At 40.4% G+C, this 25,330-nt stretch overlaps 1 protein-coding gene across 11 annotated transcripts in view; it reads right to left on the reverse strand.

Moving 5' to 3' along the window:
- Positions 1 to 25,330, reverse strand: part of LOC122866149 (disabled homolog 2-interacting protein-like) — a 146,000-nt gene that overhangs the window by 38,031 nt on the left and 82,639 nt on the right. For 9 of the 11 annotated variants that reach the window (XM_044175442.1, XM_044175440.1, XM_044175441.1 and 6 more), the window contains one exon: positions 2,131 to 2,284. In XM_044175442.1, coding sequence (XP_044031377.1) covers positions 2,131 to 2,284 — 154 coding nt within the window. Of the gene's footprint in view, positions 1 to 2,130; positions 2,285 to 13,057; positions 13,257 to 19,288; positions 19,790 to 25,330 lie in introns of those variants that run through there. The other 2 variants (XM_044175451.1, XM_044175450.1) reach the window with 2 other exon arrangements.

Here is a 25,330-nt window from a genome sequence, read left to right on the forward strand (position 1 = left end):
AATGGTGTGAATGGACAGAGGAGAAAGACGACTGCTTGGCAGGCTGGGTGATAACTGTATGATTAAAAAATGCACAGTGGAACAGAGAAAGCAGAAAACAGCATAAAAAAGGAACAGAATGATGTAATGAGCAGGATAATAAAGATTAGTGGAGATTTCTGGTCTCTAAAGTAGACACAGTAGGATAGAAAGTATTAATTAATTTCTCTCACCATGAGGCTCCCAGGGGCTCCCTAGCTAACGCTACAGCAACAAACATGTTTGTACACACATATCATGCACATGTGAATCTTACAGTAATTAGAGCATCTTTCATAATATGTTGGAAATTACTCTAGTCCACTGATGATCATGAGGATGTAAGCTTTAATACAGAAAATCAGTCTTTTTGGCTTTCATCTATAATTGGCCATCAGCAGCTAATCAAGATGATATATGAGATGTGAAGTGAGAGGAGCCCCTGGTTCCGAAAGTATTGTTTCCCAGCTGTTAATTCACATTTTAGTTTTCTTTTAATGATTATAATGAGCATTTTTCACTATGTTCTGTCATTCTTTAGACTGAATGATTAAACCAGAAAATAATCAGCAAAGAAATCGATAATGAAAAAAAAATCGTTAGTTGCAGCCCTTGTTGCTACGGAGAAAAAGGCAGTCAGAGGTGCAAATCTAGCAAACTCAAAATGGTTTGTTGTTGGGAACAAAAAACAGCGTCAGCGAAAACAGCTGTCCGCTGCAGCTGGAAAGGAGGTTGATAAAAGCAGTGAGAGTGAACCAAAACATTAAAATTGTAAGTTGAAAGATGTTAAATCGCTCTGTAGAGCTGAGGGGAACTGCAGAGTTTGGTGATAATTCTCCCTAAAAGTAGTTCATCCCTATCGCTTACACATTATACATAGTCATTTGAACCATTGTAAATATAAAAAATATTGATTAGAGCAGCTTTAAGCGCAGTGATTGGATGTTTCTTACCAAAATGCACATTTGGTGCAGCTTGAACATTTTGAATTCTGTTAAAAGAACCAGAAATCTTCTTATGTAGTCGCTATTTTGTACTGATGATTTGGAAATGCTCCAAATACCCACACAGGCCGTCTCATAATCTAAATAAACTACACTTAATTTGACAGTACTCATTATTGCACTATTACTTATTACTTATATTATTACATTGTATTATACCGTATATACTTATCAACCTCTAAATCCACTTGGTACACTTATTTTAGCTTTTATACTAACATCCACTTTGTACTTAATTTATCTTACCTGTATTATAGTGTATTATATTTTGATTTGCTTAGTACTTCTATTCCTTCTATTCTCAAGTGTGTATTGACGTGACAGTGAGCAGCTGTAAGAAAAGAGTTTCCCCTCGGGGATCAATAAAGTATTTCTGATTCTGATTCTGAGGTCGTTTGTTCCTACCGTTTCCTACGTTAGCGCCCCTATCGGTGACAGATGAGGAAAGTCTGTAAGGTGAAGACGGGCTGCAAGCATACGTTACGTAAATCACGTGACGTTAAACACGTGATAAACGATAAGAAACGGTCGCACTTCGGTTAGGTTTAGGAAAAAATCATGGTTTGGGTTAAAATAAATAAATGAATAAAATAAATGTTACGCAACTAACGTAAGTTATGTACGTTATGTAAGTTAAGTTACGCAAGTCACGTACGTAACGTTATGTAACTAAAAAACTTTAAATAAGTCAACGTTGACTTTCGGTTTCACACGGGACACGATCCCAGTCTCCTGAGTGAAAGTCCTTTGTTTGTGCCATCTATCCACCCACACCACCACCTACATAAGCGGACTTTCTAGCTCTTTATACTGCGTCACCTGACTTCCTGGTTTGCGCCTGTCATAATTACCACGACCACTAGAGGTCGCATCCTACTACAAACGTAAACATGAGTCGTAATGAGCTGTTCGCAGTTTTTCTAGTGTGGACATTCTGGGACTTTTACTTACGGAGCCTTGGATGCCTGAAATAACTCCTCCTACTTGCGTGTGGACGCTTTAATAAAGCAGGGCCAGTAGTGGGAATGTTCTGTAGGACTTGGGAGACAGAGCATGCGTATTTGTGTGTTCATGTAACGTTACTGTATGTGTGTGTGTGCCCCCTCACCTCAAAGCAGTAGTCCTGCCCGAGGATGCTGCTGTGAACAGGCTTGATGACAACCTCGTCCTCCATGCTTAGGTCCAGGGCTTCCACAGCGCTACTGGGGCTGAGCAATGACTCATGGGAGCGAGACTCCTTCAGCCTTGGCATCAGATGAGATCTAAGAGTGAAAGAGGGAGAGAAATGAGTCACTCTGCAGAGTCTGAGTGGAGGAAGTGAGAGAGAGGGAACATATGTACTGCGCGTATTAGCGAGCGTTCGTGGTGAGTGTGAGAGTGTGAGCATGACGAAGAGAGGATGCTCCACTTGCCTCAAAGTCAGCAAGTCCTCAGCATGACAAGCTTGCACACTACATAGACCCAGGTTCATGCACCCACTTCTAAGCTCACTTGCTAATGGATGCTTTATGACTTCTCATTTACAACTTGAAACATCAATGAATGAATGAAAAAGCATGAAAGATTTGAGTCAAGTTGCATTCCAAACGGATGCAGTGGAATCACTAAAAATAGGAAGCAATTCATATAATTGATTATCATTAATAGTCAGGCTTAGACAATTTTCCATGATGTGATAATGATTCACAGGTACACACTGTTTTGTGGAGCTTCATTTAACAAACACACACCGCACAAACTCATAACCCTGTCAACTCTTCTCCACTGCACTATGACAGGAGCAGAAGTGCACTTTAGAAAGTATTCAATATTCTGACAAAGAGCCCTGAAGCCATGGCCATTTTTTTGCCAGAGAAAATTAGGACTCCAAGTGAAATACTTTCCACTGTCTGTTGTGTTTGATGTCACCTTACTTTCTGTTTTTTAGGAAGAGTTAGTGAGTGGCTGTCACCAGGAAGTGTGGATTTGCCCGTGACCATATGTGATCCACATTATTGAGCTTGATATTTAGTCCAGCATTTAGCTCTTCTAACATTCAATAATAACCAGTTATGTTGAAGCTACATTATTCTCCAACATGTCATGAAGTAAAAGTAATTGTTATCGTTAGACAGATAAGGAGTCAAACATCAGTCCTTGGTGCTCTTGCATTTCTATTAACCATCAACCTTACCCATGTTCTAGTCAGCCTCACAGTGAAAAGAGGATAAAAGCTAAATACGCTAGCGAGGGATGCAAGCAGCGACAGGCGAGCTACACAAGCATTAGCCCGACACTCAGATACTGGCAGGACTAGCAAGACAGAGGGTCAATTGCTAGTGTAATGAGTGAGAACATTCTGTTAATAGTGCCCTCTATGGACGGCTTACACACTAATCCCATGTATGTGAGTAGGCCTCTGTGTGTGTGTGTGTGTGTGCTGTACATCTCTTCTGTGGACTAAAAGAAAAGCATTCCAGGAAAAATTCAGCAGCCATAATGACAGATTAGCAACCGCACGCAGCCCTTTGTACAGTCAGCCAGCTTTGTTGTCAAATCCACTGTCCAATGTGAAGTGGATAATGATTTGGGCCCTCATTTTATTTCTTGCTCACACATACATGGAGGCAAATTTCATCCTCTGAAATAAAAGAAAAATATACATGTGCAAACACCTCAAGGATAGCTTCGCAAATGAGAATCCAGTTTTAGGAGCTCTTAGCCTTTTCCAAAGCACAGCTGCAGGGGAAGTGTGTTTGCACCTAGCTCTGCTTTGTGATTGGCTGGCTGGGTACTGGGCAGAACAGAGAGCGAGTCAACTAAGCTGAGGGGAGGGGAAACAGGGGTTTTCTAGTGGGGTGTGCTGTTAGAGACAGGAAGGGATGGGAACTTAATGTCTGAAGCATAGTCCACAGTCCCAAAACCTGCATGATGATGTTTCTTTGCCTCACAAAAGGACAAAACCTGGCAATGCTACACACACTATCAAACATTTGAATGAACTGGTAGCATAAACATTTCTAATATTTAGCTGCAACTAATAGGAAGCATGCAAGGTTTTTTCCTGTGAAAATGGACTGGAACATGCAGCCAGTGTAGCCTGCCAAAGGAAGATCCTCTGGAGGAATATTCTGCATGTTGTGAAGAGAAATTACAGCAGAGAGAGGAATGCATCTTCAAAAAGGAATATATTTTATTCTTCTATTATGATTTTCTTTTTCTCTCAGCATATCATATTAGAACATTAGTGTCACTGAAAATGGAAATGGTGGGAGACTGAAAGTACGAATTGAATAATAATAATACTGCCTGTCATCTGTACTGTAACATGTAATTTACAGCATATAGGCCACTTTGTAATAATGACAATAAAGACTGTCTGGCGTGTGAAATCTGCTCATAACTTCTATATCACCCAGTTTGACACACTGTTCATGTCCGCCTCTGCAAATAACAACTGGTATTAAAAGCAGAGCCTGCTGTCCTTGTCTCCTTATTTCTCTACTCTTTGGTCCCCTCCCCCCAACATCGTCTATTCTCAGCAAATGTCCTTCTTTGTCCTTGACAATCCTCCATTACTCTGCCTCCATTTTTCTCTTATCCTGTCTTTCTTTCATTCAGTGTTTACCTGAGGTGGGGGCGTATAGTTTATGTTCGGAGTATTCTTTCAGACTCTCTGGTACACATCTCTCTATCCAACTCTCTTCTTTTTTCACCATTCTGTTTATCTCTTTCACTCTGTTTATCTCCATTCTCCTCTCTTGGCCACCAATCAATCTAGCCCTCTTCATCTTCTGGGCTTCATTCAGGCCACCCAAATATTTCAGATCCTATGCAGGAGATCGGGCCTCTGATAGTTCAGAAAGTTCCAGTGGCTCCTACACACAGACAGAACTATATAAACCCCTGTAGTAAAATACATAATTGAAAAGGTCAACCCATTGAGAACAACCTTTGTAAAGACCTTGTCAGAATTATGAGAGATGTTGTAAAGAACTCTGTTGATACTGTATCTATAATACCTTATGTTTGGATACATAACTGGATGAAATGCTTGTATGAGAATGTATACACCTTAAGAGACACACATATTTGTATTTCTATATGAAAATAGCTGTTTCCATTATAACGTTTTAAGGAAAATTTAGACTATCCTAGACTATAACCGTGGACATTGCATCTTGTGTTTTGTTCTATACAGCCATGTTTTCTTTATTTTTTGGCCATCTGTTCATGTAGATGCCTGAAACAACGGGTGGCAGCATGGCACGAATGCTTTGTCCACGGCAGAAGAAGCAGGTACCACAACATCAAGGTGTATTCAAAACATCTGTTTTTGTCTGCCTTTACTGCGCCTTTTCTCTTTCGAAATGCCAACTTTTACACCTCAGCTAAGTTTAGTTTGTGATGTTAGCTGGCAATGTAGATGTACATTCACTATTTAGGAATTTATGCTACTGCATCAGGCCAAATCCTGTCAGCACAGTCTGAGATCTAGACGCACTGTCTTGCTAAGGTTCAATAGAAACTCAGTTAGGAGTAAGTACCGGGGAGAGCAGAACAGAGTAATGGATTTGGAGTGTGTCTGGGCTGCACCCAGTGCGCTTTGTCTCTGTATCCTGTAAAAAGAGTTCATCTGATAGCCTGTCTAGGATCTGATATAGTCTGAAACCTCGGGCCCATATAGGCGTCAGAGCACTTAGACTCTAACACACTGACTTTCTGGCTAGCTGGCTGTACCACAAGGGACTATGTTTGTACTGATAGCTCAAAATAGGCTGAATTAATGTACTGCAACTCCAAATAACAGTGCTTTGAAAGTCTATATCCTACTGGGTTGCTACAAGAGCATGCATTGTTTTGCTAAATATTACATGTACTACAACAACAGCACATTGTAGCGCATGTGAAGTGGTGTTAATCTTCACATGGGAAATAATACCCTCTTTGTGGTATGCTCAGACTCATGTTACTGGAATAACCAACATGCAAAATAACCCTAATGATCAAAGCTAAAGCTTCTGATATAACCTAAAACAACAAATACTTTTGTCAAGCATTAAGCAGCCTGATGTTAAGTCTTCTTGCTAACAGTGTTTACTGTGGTTACCGCCCTGCAGTGTTTACACAGCATTTTGCTTTGCTGTTAGATCAGCATCTACAACAATCAATATGCTTTCCACTTGCAGACTGGCACAGCAATTACTTGTTAATAATGCTCTCTAGCAAACAAACACATGAGACCTGTAGGCCAGTAGGCACGCATATCAGCAAGTAGAGTCCGGCAAAGACATACAGGGCGACAAATTATTGCACTCACAATTTCTGACAATATCTAGCTCTTATTCCTATGGAGGTTAGATGAACTTATTGTTAGTCACTTAAGACAAAAGTGTCAGCTAAATAAATGTTATGTAATGTAAAATTAAAGAAAAACCTGTTTAATGAGTAGAGTATCGTAACAAATGCAGGTGATTCCGTATGGGGTATGAGGGCTCACTGAACTTGTTATTTTGTACGAAAATATAAAATAATACAAAGTACATGAATACAGATACATAAAGTTTTCATTTGGTTCATGTCCTACAAATTGAGCAAGGACATACATTATTTTGGGCATCCTGGATAGGAAAAAGAGTCTGGGTATATACCTGACAGGTTAAAAATTGTCCTCAAAAGAGGATACTGTAAATATCTTCAAAACAGCTTCAAGTGTCAATAAAGACCTTCTGGGCATTTCAAAGACAGGCCGGGTATTTATCTTATCGGAAAATGCTTAGCTCAGTGGTGGCCCAACACCTTACTAAGACGCTTTATGTTGGTTTTTCCTCTAATTTGTCATCCATCTCTATATTACAACATTTTAACACATTATCTAAAATGCAAGCACAAGTACAACCATGAATACAGGAGACAAACTTGGCCTCAGCTGTCAGGTAAATTTTAAGAGAAATGTTGCCTGTTGGACATGACCGCTGACATGAAACCAAATGAGATGGTATGGTAAGAACTGTAGCACAGTGGGTAGACAAGTGGTTTGTAATAGTGTACTTAAGGTGAGGTCGCAATACACAGAGTTTTCATCATATTTATATCCCTGTAGAGTCTCAAAATTCATGCTCCCGGTCAGCTGGCTTGGCTTGTAGATGGGGCTCAAACCAAAAAGCTCCAGCCGGCCAGCAACACCAACCACTCAGCAGGCACCTGGGCCCTAACTCAAATATCGAAGGGAAAAACATCACAGGTAACAGCGAAACATGTACTGCGCACACAATCGCACAGCAATTGTTCAAGCTTGATTTTGAAACACATGCACTGCAGAGACAGGCAGCTGGACAAATAAGCCATTATTCCTGCATCAACACAATAAAGTGTCCACTATTCCCTCTGCTTTGGCGCTGACTCAGTGGAAAGGACTATAGGCCGCGATCAAACAATTACATGTCTGTCACGTTGTAGAGTACTCTGTCACAGTCCTGATCGCTCATTTGATCAAAGCAGATGTGGTTAGTCTTTCTCAGTACTTGGCGGGAATAATGAGGCACTATCAGTTCAGAGAGGAAGTTAAACTCTTACCACAGTCCGTGTCAGATTTTTTATTTTGCTGATTCAAGTCTCTGTTTCACATGTTATTCAGCAATACAATGGCATTTGTGTTTTGGGTAAACCCGTGAAAATGTATGTCTTTGTGCATCAACCTGCCATCTGTCGACTGTCATCTGCACTGGAGTGAACAGTTGGGTGATGGGTAGCAGGAGAATATAGACAACAATACAAACGTCTGGCCCACAGCGAGAGTCAGAAAGAAGAGTAGTCAAGAAGAGGCAAGGGAAAGAGACGAGGGGGATCCTGTCAAATGCTGCTGGTGCAGAACGGTGGATGTGTGAGCTGAACCACTGACATGTGGCTACAGGCCTTGGAGCCCAAACACCAATCAGGGTGGCTAGAAGATCCAGTCAATAGAACAGCAGAGCAAACCTCATTCACTGTCGAAGTCAGGCACACTGCTGAGAAAGAATGATCTCTGGAGACAAAGACAGAGGTTGAGGTTGTGATTGAGCGAAGTGAGCTGGAGATGCAGCAGCTAATGTGACAGCCTCACTACTAATTTCCTCTGCCAATAACCCTTAGAGGAACATTTCCACTCATCAGATTTAGATTGACACTCTCAATCAAAAACACCCTTTCTGCTCATCCATCCGTGACCTCTTTGAGTCCTGATTGGTTGTGTCGTATGGCTATGAAAGCTTTAACAATGACTGTGAAAGGAAAAACACAAAAATGTACATTTTAACAGATGGGCAACATCGATGAGTGGGCACAGTCAAGTCTGTGTTGGTCCATATCCAGTGCATTAGTGCTTTGCAGCACCTGTGTTGGTTGTCATTTCTTTAGGCTCTTACACTGCCAGTGGTCTAATGCACACAAGACAAAAGAGAGATTATGCTGGGACGAGGGAAGAGAGAGACACTGGTGCAGCAATGCTTGGGGCAAACAAGAGGGAATAAAAACTGAAGCTATGGTGTGACCACTTTTGTGAAGAAAAATAAGAACCAGTTAGAGCTATAGATGGGAGCACACATTTTCTAAAAGTATAGCAGGAATAGCTCCTCACAAAGGCGGCCTTTCATTTACAGGGAGGAAGGAAGCTTTTAAAGGCAAGAATGAGACACATGCAAACACACACACACCCCTTCCCACTAAAGAGACACATACACATGCAAACACACACACACACACACACACACAGGAAAGGAGGAAGTTAGCTTTAGCATTTAGTATCTCCTAAATGATCAGCTCGTCTAGGCTGCTTTTTAGGAGTCTGTAGGGATGCCTGACTCAGAGCACTGGCAGACACACTACCTTGTGGGAAGGGTTGGCTGGTAACTGAGATTAGGTGGCTTGGAGAACAACTGTTGAGAGTGCTAACACAGCCACCGAGCCAGGCTGTCTGGTAACACACATACACACACGTATGCGCAGCTTGATTACAGTGAGAGCGTAGCCTCCCTGCTAGGCTGGGAGGTAATTCAGTGTAACATCTGCTAGGACACTCACTGCAGGAGACCAATACGGAGCGATGAAGAGCTGCTCCGGAGCGGGCCGGCTGGGGTTTGGCTCTGAGGTCATGTCCTGAGTGAAAGAGAACAGAACAGCTGGCCGGGAATACAACCAGGAGATCACACTAGCAGCTGCAAAACACAGCATGCCAATTACCTGTGATGATCTGTGAGGGCTGTTTAGTTTTTTAACATTTGTGTTGACTTCATTAGAGTATTAATTTGTGCCAAGCTCTGCAGGATGTGACACATGTGGTACATTTTTCTTACTCATCTTATTTCTCTTCCCAAGCGAGTTTTAAGAGCCAAGAGTCAAAGGGATATCAGAGCACATTATGTAGCTTCTACAGTACGTTGGACTTTGTTACACCGAAAGGAACATCTGTGTGGGTGTCTGTCCATAGCTCTATTCACAGTAATTACAGCAGGGGTGAGGCCAAAATAACCAAAAGCCAAAACATTGCAAGGACAGAATTTGTATTGAGGTCAAAGGTCACACTAATGAGTAACTCCTTAAGTAGCAGCTAGGGTCAGAGAGCAAAAAACAAATGTCATAGTTATGACTAATGGCCTTTTGGGAACTTACCAATGATTGGTATATTGATTTAAATAATGCACTTTATGGGACATGTAGGGAAAAAGACGATCATGATTGAATATGGCTTTAAAGCCGTATTCAAATCATACAGCCTAGTGTACTACTCTCATGACTTCATGTCCCTGGCCTAGTGTGACTAGTCACCCACACACATTCACACACATGTGGCATCCCCCGAGCAGTAACAACACTCACGTACACATAAAGATGCTGCCAGAAATGGGAGGAATTGAAGAGTAAACATGATTGTGAATGATCAAAAAGTGCATCAGTGTCATCTTAAAAATGCTTTTTCCTTTATAAACTGTTGTACAATAATGTCTCACATGCCGGACTAATAATTTATTCCACTGAAATGTCATATACAGTATTTACTAAGCAAAAAAACATAGAAGTACTTGTGTCATGTCAAATGGTTTCAAAGATATTAAGCTATAGTCCAGTTATCGATCCGATTTCTATCTATATTTCCTTGATCAAATGAGCAAGAGAAATTACAAGAACTCAATTATTCCTCTCTCTCTCTCTCTCTGTGCCACATAACTTCATTACTACAATTGTTAAAGGTTTTTTCAATTAGACCAGTAGGTCAGTGGGCCTATATGTATTATTTTCATATAGTATATTTTCACCAAGAAAATGGACAGACTGCACCACTGTTTGCACAAGGTGCAAAGCAAAAACTAAAAACCAGCAGTATAAATGTTTTTGTTTATCTTAAACTATCAATAATAATTTAGATTGTGAGGACTGGTAAAGCCATGGGCCAGGAATTGATTATTTCATAAGCAGGCAAAATTAAATGAACCAAAATCAATAGAATGTATTACTCTAGTGATTTTTGCTTATTACTATATATATATATATATATATATATATATATATATATATATATATATATATATACATACATATATATATATATATATATATATATATATATATATATATATATATTTAATATTAAAATGTGTGCAACAAAATGCATTTCATAATGCACAGGAGCAAACTGTTACCTGTATAAACATGTATTTAAGTGTAACCAGCACTACAGTACATCTCTGCATTCATCCAAACTGTGAGGAAATTAATCAGCTCTGAATGAATCAGATACCTGATTTGCTGAAATATGTGCTAGATGCTGGCTGGTTCCTTTTGAGTATGTGTTTGTGATAATTATAGGTGCTTTTAAAAACCAGCCAACTCAGTCCACTTTGAAACTGCCAACAAATAACCTTGACAGGTCGGGGCTGATTCATTATTTTAAACCTAAGAAAACAGCATCCACAAGAAAAGAAACATCTTTTTACTTTTTGCTTTGCAATTCAAAGTACCTATGACCACCATTTCCGTTCAACACGCTCATTAATTCTGCACTAAAATACCACAGCAGAGAGAAGAGTGGGGTAGTGGTAGAAGACAGAGGCAAAGATAATATAGTTATCACCATAGTAAAACAGGGGATAGTGAAAACGCTTGCCTAATTGGGCCAATGTCTGACCAACTCAGCAAGATGTCAGAAGGGTTTTGAGAGACTCCTTCAACATTAGAACCTGACTTTAATAAAAAAAAGAGCAGGAGAAAAGATGAGTTCCTGACATGAATCAGTGAAGTATTATGCTATAAAATGCTATTATTGGTTATACTGTAGATGTCATATTACTAACCACCTCCCATAGCAAACACACATTCTAACAATTTATTTATGTCCACATAGAAGAGAACAGTACAAGGACACAAATATTGGAGGTGCAATAGAGTACATTCACAAGATCATGGACCAGTGGCATAGGTTTTCACCTATACACCTATACCTATACAAAACATAAAGCAGTTCTCAGGGGTAAGTAGCGGCGTCAACACAATATATTCAATTCAGTACAATTCATTTTTATTTATATAGTGCAAATTCATAACAGAAGTTATCGCATTGCACTTTTCCTATAGAGCAGGTCTAGACCTTACTCTTTATAATATTATTTACAGAGACTCAACAAATTCCACCACGAGCAAGCATTTGGTGACAGTGGCAAGAAAAAACTTCCTTTAACAGGCAGAAACCTTGGACAGAACCAGGCAAATATTGGAGGTGCAGTAGAGTACATTCATATATGACGGCTACCAATGATAACGGAGAGTATTTTGCAAGCTGTTTAGCCCCCTTTTTGGGCATCCCAAGCTGTTGAAGCCATCTTACAACCAACCCGTGAGTATGTCCTAGGCTGTCAAATATGAAAACAAGTAGTCTGCGCCTATAAGCTCTGAGATGGTATTTAGGAGTGGTTGGTATTTAATGAGCTTGGTCATAAAGGCTTCCTGTAATCTCAAGTCAAAGGTGCAGGCCACCTTTCAACTGTGGAAATATAAGTATGTTTTAACCACAAAGCTCCACAGCGACAATAATAGACTATTAGGGCTAAGACAGTCACATATCAGTGGGTATGACTCAGCCTTGACCATGAGGCTGAGAATACTTAAGGCACGCCAAGGTCATGGAAATGGTCTGTGCATCTGCGCTCATGTGCTAAAGTGCCTGTGTGTATAGGCTTACATGGTAGCGCTGTAGTCATGTATGTTTGTAAGGCAAAAAATGCATAATTGTCTTTCTATTTTTTTTTTTTTTTAGCACAAACTGAGGAAAGTATAAATTAGTTACGAGAGAGAAAGCTTTTTCTATTGAACTCTTGCATAACTGTTAAGTGCTTGGGGAACTGATAACACCATGTGCAAAGGAGTAGAGGAGATGAGGAAGTGTGTTTTTCACTTCTTGACCTGAATATTCAAACACCCCTGTGGCATTGGACAAAGAAACAGGCAAACACTCAAGTTCACAAGGAGAAAAAGAGGGCAGAGACTTTCTTTCCACGCAACATGGCAAAACTCTGATGGCAAAAACACTATCTAGCCTATGATCTCTGCAAACACTCTTGTCCCATTTTGTTCCGGCTTTCATAGTTGCATTTTTATTAATATCAGATTTAGACAGGTGAAGTAGCTTTAGCTCATAAATGGCTCTAAATTGTAAAGTGAGCTGTCAATACCAAGATCTTATTTGCACTCAAGATTTGCCTCTGGCACTGAATAGTTTTCATGTTCAAGTCTAAACGTGTCCTCATTTTTCTCTCAGCACCTTCCTCTCCAACTATTCAGAGCTAATGCACTTTTCCTCTTTCTTAATTAACTATCACGGCCATTCTTTACATTCAGAATTCAAACAGAAAGTACTTTATGCCATTTATGTAGCAAAAAATTGTTAGATGAAGCCACAATGTCCTGAGTGAACTGTGGGTGGATGCAGAGACAGAGGTTTCCAAAAACCACAGCGTGCAGCTGTGCTGTAGCCATCCACTGCAACTAGCACACCCATGAATAAAGTATTAAAACAAAATGACACTTACGATCTACTGAATATGTGAAACATGGTCCAGCAGAACCTCTCTAATCTGGATCCCCAAAATGCACAACTTCAGTTTGGGTCGCATTCCTCACTAGCGGCTGGTCTCAGTGTTTTCCCAACTATTTTTGAGTCTCTGGGAACGTGGCTGGATCCTCTGCCCTCTGAGTTACACCACACCGCTCCCAAAGGATGTCTGTTGTTACTAACACACCCCTCTCCGTATCCCATTTAAAAAGACAGCACTGTTGTTTAGGACAAGCCTGCCCATAGTCCAGTGTAACATTATATTGTGATGAAGTAATGCATAAACACTCATTGACCTATGTTGGGGGGTTGGATATGGTGCTTCAAAATAATATACAGCTATGATTTATCTATACTATTTATCATTTTCAAAGAATACTATAATGTAAAGCTGATAAATCATGCAGAATATATCCTATGGCAAATTAGTAAATTTACAGCAATTTCGTTGTACTTTTTGTTGTTTTCTTCATGATTTTATATCTACCATACAGTTTTGCTGTGGTATTTGGGCACTACTAATCAAAAATTTGTTTTCAGATGAAAAGATTGCCAAAATAAATGCTCACTATGCATCTAAGGTACCGTAAAGGGCAGTGCTGACTCCTACGTCTCTGTTCTTAATAGAGAGACAACAACAAATTAAACCAAAAAGGGGTGAAAGAGGGAAAGAGCTCACAGCCTTTTATGAAGTTATTTAGGTGCTACTGTCTGAGAAACAAAGCAAAATCTTTATTTTTCTAGCTGAAGTCAATCGCTAGAATCCACGGTTCTTCTGTCATCATCAGATCTGTCTCCCCTGTTTTTTCTCACACTGACATAGACCCAGAGTTGGCAGCCAGGAAGTTAGCCTGCCTCCTCCTCCCTCCCTGTTTCCCTGTAGCAGGAAATACTGGCTCAGCCCTCAGCACCACACTCTGTGGGAAAATGCTTGGTCCTTGGCCGGAGAGAGGGACTCCGGGAAAAGGGAGAAAAAATAAAAAGAGGGGAGGAAGGCACAAAAAAGGGAAAGAGACAAGAAGGAGAAAATGAGGCCAGCCAGGTTTAGGGAGGAGACGCGCTGCCAGATGTTTTGTATGGTTGTTTTCACATAGCTGGCGATCCAGTGAGGGAAGACTGATGTCACAGCTAAGACATGCTGTAAAGAGACACTTCAATTCAAACTGATGTTTGAGCTGCGAAAAAAAAGCCAAAGCTCCAGAAATGCCAGTGATCTTCTGTGAAATAATTAGATGGAAACAGGTCCAGTTTGACATGCACCAGTTTCAGTGATCCTTATTAAAATGCTTTCTGAACGACAGGAAAATATTTTAGCTCAATCTTTCAAATCATTCTACAAAAATTACATAGACGTCATTATGTAAAAAGACTTAAGTGAAACTCTACAGGAGCCAGTAGCATTGTATACCTCAACAATGGAATTCATTGTGAACTATACAGCGGAAAGGTCTTTGCACCACATTATAGGTGGACCAGTTCTCCAGCTCTAAAACAATTTAAGTATTATTTGGGAGGTGAAACTGGAGGAGGTTTAATGTACTACCTCCCGATGCAATGGATTAGAATTGCTTGCTCTTATCACAAGTAAACAGACCTGCATGCCTTGCTGTTTTGGAGAATGGCTGGTTAAAGGTTAACTACAAAGCCAAGGCAAAGTCTGGAGACTAAACACAGGGGGATTTCCTCATTCCTTTGGTCTGGGTCATCATAATATCAAACCTCATAGGGTTGTGGGGAGTGTGACTGATCCCAAATATAATGTGGGACAGAGCAAGGCTATTCTATCTATGGAAGTTTGTTTGTAATCACTGTAGCAGGAGAGGAATGCAGAAAACTATCTCAAAATCTTCATTATTCATAGGAAAAAGCATTTTCCAACAATAGCCTTCTGTACTAGTGAGTCATGTGGCTGCACGACAAAGTTTCTGTGCATGCACACACACACAAACAGAAAATGTATTTGTATTCCATGTGATTTTGTGAGAAAAATCCATGTCAGATCGTGCCAAGGAGTGTGTGGGTGGGTAGGGGCGAGGTCATGAGCCAAGTGTAACAGCAGTGGACAGCAGCAGGACGGGGTCAAGAGAGAGGGTGGGAGAGACAGGGCGCTCTTGGCTAACTGTCTCTCTGTAGGCAGTCCCTGAGAGGCCTCGCCTCTGAGAAGTTATTCCCCTGCTAACCACTAACCTGTTTAGTAGAGCACCACCTGCCTGCACAGAGGTAAAGAGAGGAAGGGAGGGAAGCAGAGAAAAATAATAGGTGGATACATTACGTTCCAGGCAAGCTTCCACAAGTCTGCATCGCAGAGAGGTGGGTGGCGGATGGAGAGAGGGTGAGACATGTTGGACAAGTAGGTGTTGATAGAGGGCAGGGAAGAGGAAGGCAAAGGGAGAAAAAGATGGAGACTGACAGGACCCAGAGAAAAGCAAACTGAACTCACATCAGCATTTTAGTGACTCAAGTAGAAAGAATATGAAAATTACTGCAATAAAGAGGACTGCAAGACCAAGAATAATAACTGTACTGAATCTGCACTGAATCTGGGCTGCAAGTGATCAAGTTTAATTAGACACTGCTGTTAAATTTGAAAGGTAATCTCTCCCATTTAGGAATTGGGCAATCTGACAATATATACAATATATAGATATATGTGAGTTGCTAGAAGTTTGTCATCCATCAGAGATTTGCACACCATTTATATGAGACAACTATCCCTTTAATATGACTGGTTGTGCAAAATGTTGTTAAAAGATCAACCTAACACAGCATCTCTCTGTCTTCTCCTTCAGAAGTAGGTACAGAAAGAGGAGTGAGAGGAAATGTAAAGCAATAGAGGTATTAGAGATCTCTCCTTCCATCCCCTCATTCCCCCTCCATAGCTTGCCCTCCATTTCATTTTTGTAAAGCAGCTTACTGTCGAGAGACAGGCACACAGAAAACAGAGACGGAGCAGTGACATCAACTCTCCTGTGTGTGTGTTTATGTAAAAGAAAGATATTAAGACAGAGTATGAGAGTGAACAAAAAAAGAGACCTGTACTGTAGGACTGATGCCTGAGAGCTCTCCTCTCATGTTGTTCCTACTGACTCTGCACTACGGCCTTCAGGGCAGGAGAGTGAATGAGTGATTCAATTATTGACAATGCACAACGCCATCATGAGCATATGCTCCTCTTTCATCCTCTCCCAGGCAGGGCTGAGGAGATGCAGAACAATGTTACTGAATGTCTTTGACACAGCCTACTTCAACCATCTCTCATTCACAATGAAGACGATATTTAACCTCCAATTTGCTGACGCGCATCACACGTTTTAAAGCATTAAACTCATTGAATACAACCCTTTGGAAATTAAGACATTTTTGTGTAAGGCCTGTCATCCTCTCTTCCTTCCATGCTCTAAATTCTTTTCAGATTGATCATTTTGACTAAAACAAGCCTCAATGCTATCTCTGTGTGTGTGTGTGTGTGTGTGTGTGTGTGTGTCGAATGCACATAATCTCCAATAAATGTTTGAATCATGTATACTTGAATGTAACTGAATTAAAAACAGGAAGTAGGGGCACTTCTAATGCAAAACAACAACAACAACTATCTATTCAAACATACCGTTGCTGTCCTGTGAAAACCATGTATCTCCAAAACTTCAACTTTTCAAGAAAATTAGCCCTGTTTTCAGCTTTGTGACTATGCATTTTTTAGATAATCCAAATTGTTTTTAAATGATTTAATACGTTTATGAAATGGGAGAATTTTCTCAGTCCATTAAGGAACACTCAATTCTGAAAAATTAAAAATCACCAAATTTGGAGATACGTGGTTTTCCAGACAGTGACGATACATTAGAAAATGGAGAATTGCTTGAATTAGATAACTATTTATAGACAATATGCACACAATAGTCCTAAGCACCAGTGCTTCAAGCTGTTCATGTTTGTGTGTTCATGCTTAAGTGTTGTTGATCAAGCGTTAAACCGTTGCTGTGTGACCCCCCCCCAACTCCTCCCTCCCTGTACATGTGTCTGAACAAATGCTCTGCTCCACTTCATCAGCTCTCAGTCAATCAATGGATATCACAGATTTGATCTATGACAGAGTAATTGAACAGAGACAGGACACTCAGAGAATGACTCGAAGAGATGGGAAGGAGGGGCCGAAAGATAATGTACAAAACTAAGCTCTGCATTTATTCTTGCCTTTACCTGCAACACAGATATAACGAGGACATGATTACATTATATTTTATATCATAATACATCAGTGTTTAATTTCATGATATGGATTTTGTCCATTACATAAGTTCAGTCCAAAAGCAGGAATTAAGAGCAACATCCTGGAGGTTGGAGGCACTAGTACACAGAATATTGGAACATAAACAATAGCAGACTGTCGGTTGCCTGGGTCCTGACCTTCTTATCCACCCACTCCATCGAGTTGACTGATTCTGGAAATGGAGTGTAACGAGTTGACAATTCTGTCGGATATCAGGCTAGACTGTCGGCCTTCTTATGCTTTGTCTTCATTTCATCTTATTTGCTTAAATGTTCTCACACTGTTTGTTTGTTTGAGATCTCCATCTCACATTCACTCCAACTGCATGTTTCAGGCTGTGAAAATGACTAACAGCTCTATTTCTCGCTCTGCCATTCCTTGTCTGGGTTACTGGTTAGCAAGCTCTGACTTAAAGTAGGACTGTTGGAACATACTAAAAACACACACGCTCAAAACATATGCATATCTGCATACAGTATGTGCACATATATTGCTCATGCGTGCAAGCAGATAGATTACCCCAGGCTGGGGAGAAAATAGGAATCACACTGCTACTGCATACAAACACAGACTGACACAAATGCTTGTAGCATATAATGCAGAAGTCAAGCTCGGTTTTGTTCTGGAGGGCTTAACAGCAGGCTACAATCAAGAGGACCACCAGCTGAGCTCTCACACTGAAACATATCTGCATACTGCAGTAAACAAGCAACTAAACCATCCAACTATCATTTATGTGTTTACTAAACCAATGATGGCTTTCTCCCTTGAAGCCAACTCTGAGGAAAATAAATGTTTGGATGAATGCTGTTCTCCAGCCGAAACTGTTAAACTAAACTCTTAATCCGTAATGTGGCAGGGAAGTTTGTTTGTGTTGAACAGTTACTGACAGCCTCAGTGTTTTATCCATCTTCTTAATGAGACAAATTAAAATGAAATAATTTAACTGGAATAACTTAATTTAATTATACTTTGTGTGGCTGCTGACTAATTGTATGCATGTATATAGCTTGCACAGTATGTTTTACACCCACGTGATTTCTGTTGCAAGTGTAAAACTGTGTATGGTGCATTAACCTGACTGTGGATGTTTGTGGAATCATCATCATCATCATCACCATGAAATACATTTAAATAATCCATCCGTAAAATGTAAATAAATCTGTCATAGCTGACATCATAATTTGTACTGACTGACTTAATATCATCTTGTAAGATTACTTTGACTCTAATAACCACCAAGAAGAGCCTTTCCACTCATCTCCTCCTCTCTTGTGCAGACATTACAGTGTTTCTACAATGAAATGAGCTGTTGCTCTCTGAGACTCCCAAAGTCTCTATCCTTGGGACACAACTCTCTTTAAACTGCTAATAGTCTCCAACATATGACTTGGACTGAGAATGTCAGCCAAAATCAGTGGCTGACCTCACAGCGTGGCCCAGTCATCTGATTTGTGTTAGCTCGCTGCCCTCTGCCAAACAGGCCAGCTTTGTGTGATGTTGCTACATTTAGAATATAGTCACCACTCACAATCAAAACCCCATCTCTGCGTTATCATCTCTGGTGTTATGTATTATATTGCACATAATAAATGCACTGCTCTGAATGAAAGCCCTTTGGGAGTTAAAAGCAATTATATAATTCTGACTGAGTATCCTGAATGTACGCAGGATGTAGTAGAGTGTGTGTGCGCTCAGGAGAGCAGCCTCCCTTGCATTGTCACTGAGAGAGAGAAGCAAAGAAAGAAGAGGACGGCACAGCTGGGGCATAGACAGCATGCAGAGGCAGAGGAGCGTAAACAGTCTCAATGAAGCATCCTCTACATGCAAAGTCCACATTTCTATTCGTGGCCACACATTCACATAAAAAACAATCTCCCACTGCACGAACCCAAGCAACCTAACACACAAAGGACAGAAAAGCAGGACAACACTCACCAGGCATTGTCAGAATTCCACAGAACAATCAAAGGCAGGCGGAGAGAGAAACCGAGGCTGAGCCAGAACAAGAGGGGAGGGAAAAAAAGAAAGGCAGGGATGGATGAGGGCAGAGGCGATTTCAAAGCTCCATTTTCCCCCCTGCTGCAAATGCAGACTGCTGCTCGCCTCTTCGTTTCCTTACTCGTGGTTCTCTTCCTCCTTCTCTCCCTGACTCCTTCTCCCTTTCCTCCTGCTGCTGCTTTAAGACAAGGGGTGGAGAATAAGCGCTACAATGCTCTCCCTCTCTTGCTACTCACTCTCCTCCTTTCTTTCTCCCACCCTCTTTCGCTCACCCTGTACAGAGCATGCCCTACTTCCTGTGTTGTCTCTGAAATGAGACACACTCTCTTCTCTCTTCTGTTAGTTTTCTTTCACTCCGTATGAATGAATTTAAGGGTACGCCGACACTTGACTCTGATTTGAGAATGATGATGATTTGTCCCCCTTTCTCCTCTGCTGTCCCCCCCCTTTAACTCCAGCTAAACCCTCTCTCTTTCACTGTCAGTGATTTACTGCACCTCCCATTTCTGTCTCCATGCGCAGGGAGGAGCCTGCATATGGTGTGTGTGTGTGTGTGTGTGTGGGGGGAAGTCACATGTATGCATGTGTGGTGCAGCCCAGCTTAGCCCTGCCCCCCTTGTGTGGCTCCAGTGGGAGTGTGTGTGCTCTTTGTCCTGTCAACTCTGGTGCGAGGTGTGCTGCTTTCCCTGTCAGCCACTACTGCTGCTGCCACCGCTGTTGTTGGGACTGGGGGGGGGGGGTTGCATGTGCTGCCAACCTGCCCTGAGCATGGACTCGGTTCATCTGGGGAACTAGGACTCATGCTGGGGCTCAGACAGAAAAAACACTGTACATATGAGGCTGGAGCTCAGCTTTGGCAAAGTGACTTGGCCAATGAGGCCAGCCAAAGGGTTGGTAGTAGTAAGACTGGAATGTGGCTGGGAGGGTTTTGCCATGCTCAATTTGAGCCGGGATTGGTAGACTGGCAGAGGAGATAAGGGTGAGTTTGAGGCTATTTCTAGAGCTTACACACTGGCAGAGCTGGCACAAGGGGATAAAGGGCTGGGGCGGGACACACAGATAAGGCAGGGCAGCTGTGGAGAGCTAGTTCAGAAGAGCCACGGCCACTAATCTGTACTCTCTGCACGTCTGCAATGATGTCATCAAACATGACATCACCCCTACCCCTTATTCTCCCGGACACATGACACACACACGCGCACGAACACACACACTAGTGCATGTGTAAACCAAATAACCGCACAATAGGGTGTAGAGGAGGGTACAAATACTGAGCTCTGAGTTCACACCCATTTTAAACAAAAGCACTGGTCACAGGCACATTGTTAGGTTTAAAATGACCAAATCAGGAAAAGTATCTCAGTAGCTTGCTGCTGGCCACCTGTTTCCTCCTGAAGCTGACAAATAGTTCTTAATAGGTCTTAAACGTTTCTAGTGACAACTGAATATAATTTCTCTCTATTTTTGTCAAAATCTGTAAGGTTTACATTCCTATTTTAATCACTGAGGCTTTCTAAAGCACTGAATATATATGTATATAGTATACAGTAAGTATTTGATGAATTCAGCTTCATACAGTAGATAAATACAAACAATGATAACAGGTTCATTAAAACCTGTCTTAGACCACTTCTTTGAAATAAAACTATTTAACTGTAACAACATTTGTACTGACCAAAAAGATGATTTTAATTTAATCTCAGCATGGGCTGTTGTGGATTATAGATTAATTATTTATTCTTACAGTGAGAGTGATGTCAGGTGCAATCCAGTGCAATTGCTCTGCAATGAAAGGAGGGTGATTAAACTCTGTGGTAAAAATTGCTGTGTTTTTGTATTGCATTGCATTATATTTAAAGGTCTTTGATTAGGTTGCTAAATACAAATTTGTTGTTTGGTAAATATATAATTTGGCAGTGCTTATGAAATTTCAAACCTGTCATGCATAACACAGCTGTGCTAGCTCAGACTAGCTGTGGCTAATACATCTGCCAACAAAACCAAGTTGTATCAGCATAGATTGCAGCCAAAAAACAAACAAACAACAAGTACAAACAAACAAACAAACAAACAAACAAAAAAAGCATTTCATATTTGCAGTTCTCTTGTCCAGACATTTGTTATCGAAGTGCTGGGTGCTTTATAACCAAGCTGCTGCCCTCAAATCAGATATAAACATTGTAGCCTTATTATGAAAATGTTGAAGCCTTCTAATTCTTAAACATCACTATTTTCCAAACCCCTTTGAAGGTATTATTACTAAAAAGAGCCAGTGTGACGACACACTCTACACACACAAGTGAAATTATGAATATAAACAAACGTATGTATGACTAAAAGAGAACATTTTGCAGTTCAACTTATACAACTTAAAATGTGTAAACAATGATATGCTCAAAACACTGTGAATGTATAATTATATAAACATACGCTGCTTTTTCTGATAGAAAGGACAAGAGCGTGTCTGAGTGCAGGGAGCTATTTGAGAGGGTTTGTAAATGCACAATGAAATGCTGAACGTCTGACCCAGACATAATCCAGCTAACAATGACAGCACTCAGAGAACATAGCCTTTTTTAAAGGGATACTGAGGTCTGTCTGGCACCATCTCATCTCTCCTTCATTTCAGTGTTTGTCCATACACTTACAATTTTCCATGTGGTGAGAATACAATGCAGTGCAATGACAGCCATCAGTAAAGAATGCAACAGTGGGAATCAGACTCCAGGAATCATTCTAATAGATTGTGACTGATTCCAATCAGAGGCAAAAAAATGCTATTTTACAATGGTTACATTGCAAATAGAAATGGGAGTGACAGGATAGCATACTGTGACATGTAATGTACCCTTGACTTTAGTGGTAGTCCATCCTAAACCCCTTCCACTAAACAGGCGGCTCGGCACCTTGGTACTTAAATGTTTGTTTCTAACTAGGTCAGACTGCACCAGTGGAGCTGTGCTGCTGTTGCGCCACATATGCCAGATTCTCTCTTCTCTTTTTCACTGAGTTTGATTCAGTTTGAACTATATCAGATAAATATTACAGCAATAGTATTTTATTAACAGAGCATCAAAATGGGTATTTATCAAAAAGAATGATAAATAACAACAGTGCCCATATTATTAAATGTTAGTTGAATGTGAGCAGATCTACTACATAGATGTGTGATCTTCATATTAATGCTTAGAAAAGAAGTTAAGGCTGAAAGATTCATTATAGGGAATATAAAATAGCAATATGGAGTAGATACTGAATACAGAGCAAAACAGGAGTTTATCCTTGCCTGTGCTTTCTTTCTATCAATGCATTTATTTAATAAAGACATGGGTCACAGTGACCGAGCCTTATTACAGACATACCCGTATACCACGACAGTCTGGCCTGATGAGGCAGCGTCTGGAGGAGGCACAGTGAGTCGTGGATAGTGAAGCATACCAGGAGCCCATTAAATGTCATCACTGCTGAACCAAAGTATGAAGTCACGCCACCGTTTCTGAACACACTTTATAATACCAAACAGAAATAACAGCAGTAGAGTGCACATTAATAAAGTTAAAAACAAACCAAATTGTTGATAAAAGAGGTTGATGTAAGAAAGCAGGTTATGAGACAGTGGGCAGACATGGGTTTTACACCATGAAGGTTTCCAGTGATGCAGCATTGCTTTCACACAGGAAGGATATTCCAAAGCAATGAAACATTTTGTGCAATTAAGGGACAGATAAGTAACTGAAGTAGGGCTGAAACGATTCCTCGAGTAACTCGATTACTAAAAATCATTGCTGCAAATTATTTGCTATGATAATTATGGTTATATGTAATGGCTAGTTACATAAATCAATGTAGTAGTTATGATGTCGCTAAGTTAGCTAGGTTTTGCTCAAGAAAATAACCACAGAAAACAAAATGCTGCGGTCAATTTGTGAAAGCCTGAGCTTCATTCATGTTATTGCCAAATGTCACAAAGAAAACAGTAAAGGCTTACGTTATGCCTGAGCTGTAGTTAGGTTGAAACTTAAAGTTCTGAAAGTTAAGTATATGTACCTTTTTTAAAGCAAAAGGTGTTTGTCTTTGCATTTCAGATATTTTTTTCTTTAAAACCCAGAATGTAATATGGCACTTAAATGCACTGAATGGGTTTAGTTTTGACATATAATATTATTGTATGCAATTTAAGCAATAAAAATGTAGATTTTTCTAAAAAATAAGGGTGAGCAGTAAATTGGGAGGTTAGTGAGGAGTGTGTAGTCATCACTGTAGTAATTTAGTGGGTCTGTAAGAGTCAATGAGTACCATCTGTCAGTGCCACTGAGATCTTTTATGTGTGTGTGTGTGTATGTGACTAGTCTATATATAGAATACATAGAATGGACGTCCTACCCAAACAGATTTTTCTCTGGCCAAAATGTTTTGAACTTTTATTTTTGCATGGATTATTTCATGTGAAAATTGGAGGCCGAAGAGTCAGCTGTGCCAACATACAGACTAGAAAAATGACTTCCCTTTTCAGATGGTACATGTAGCTCTTGTATTCAATACTGTTTCAGTGCCAACTCTCAAGTGTTGGATATGTCAGAGCTTCCCATCATCTTATGACCCCTTTTAGGGATCAAACACCCAAATAAATGATCAACCTGTTGAAAACACTGGTGTGTGACTCTTTACTCTTTTACCATACATTTTACCTCTATTCCTATATATTTCATAGAGTAAAAACATGTATTCCTTATATTTAGACACAGGCAATGATGAAGAAGACAAAAAAGCAACAATGTTATAATATCAAGTTATAATACCGGTGCATGATAAATAACTGAAAAGCAGAGGGGATTAAAGAGAGGAATGAATGAGTAAAAGAGTGTTTGCATGCGTACTGAGCAGTCCTTTAAAGGGATGCGCAGGGCACTGCTTTGATGGGGCCCTCAGTATTCTTGTCACGCCCAAGGCCCTATCCATTACAGCTCATTACCCGGGGAGAGAATGAAAGAGAGGAGACCCTTGGCCATGCTCGCTCGGGCTTACAGAAGGCCCAGCAGGGTTAAACATCAACCCAGCTACCAAAACCTACCAGCTGGGCAGGTGTCAACACCACTAGGATTGCTCAGGGGATGATTCTGCAACAAATTATGCAGATAGTAAAGAGATCAGAGAAGCAATATACAGCACAGCTCCCTAAAATACATTGAACCTTAGACAAGATTAATTTGGTACAATGTAAATCTCACACATTCTGTCCTTTTACTATAGGGATGAGGGATGCATACTTTCATTAAAGGAAATAAATAACAAGCAAAAGGTTTTCAAACAGTGCTGAGCTGAAAGGTGGAACCAAGGCCATATGAAATCTAATTGAACATTAGCATATTATATTGGAACCTTCAATTGCAAAGCTTTCTTGAATTTGTTGTGTGCTTACAGCTGTAGCTGAATCTGAAAAGAAGGATATTTTTGAGGGTACAGTTTGTACATCACTTAATTTGTTCAGTTTACAAACAAGACTTTATTACAGCACACAATAATATTACTAAGCTGCCAGTGGATGATATCCTATCCAACAAACAAAACAAAACAGTTTCCAATTTTTCTCCCCTGTTTTGACCCTCAAAAGCTCACATACATCTCCTTCCCGAATGTTTGAGAGGACCATTTTCAGGAAGTTGGTGCTGATGTTCTTTGTCTATGAGAGTGTTTGAACTGCCAACACAAGCAGTAACCAAAACCAGTCTCATTCGGAAGACTGACTTTCTTAAGCAACTTTGGGGACTCTTGTTTAACCTTTGACATCAATTTACAAAACTTGTTCGTTTGTTTGACTCTGGCAGAACACTGAAACAGAAAAACACACACACTTAGCCTTGGTGCTAGAACTTCAGAACTGAATAGCTGTCTCTGTCCTTGAAGCAAATGAAGAGCACACTGTTTATGAAAGCAGGACAAATCGACCTTTTCAAAACACCCACCTATGCCTAAGTACCT

The sequence above is a fragment of the Siniperca chuatsi genome, linkage group LG18, assembly GCF_020085105.1.
Source record: "Siniperca chuatsi isolate FFG_IHB_CAS linkage group LG18, ASM2008510v1, whole genome shotgun sequence".
Taxonomy (NCBI): Eukaryota; Metazoa; Chordata; class Actinopteri; order Centrarchiformes; family Sinipercidae; genus Siniperca; species Siniperca chuatsi.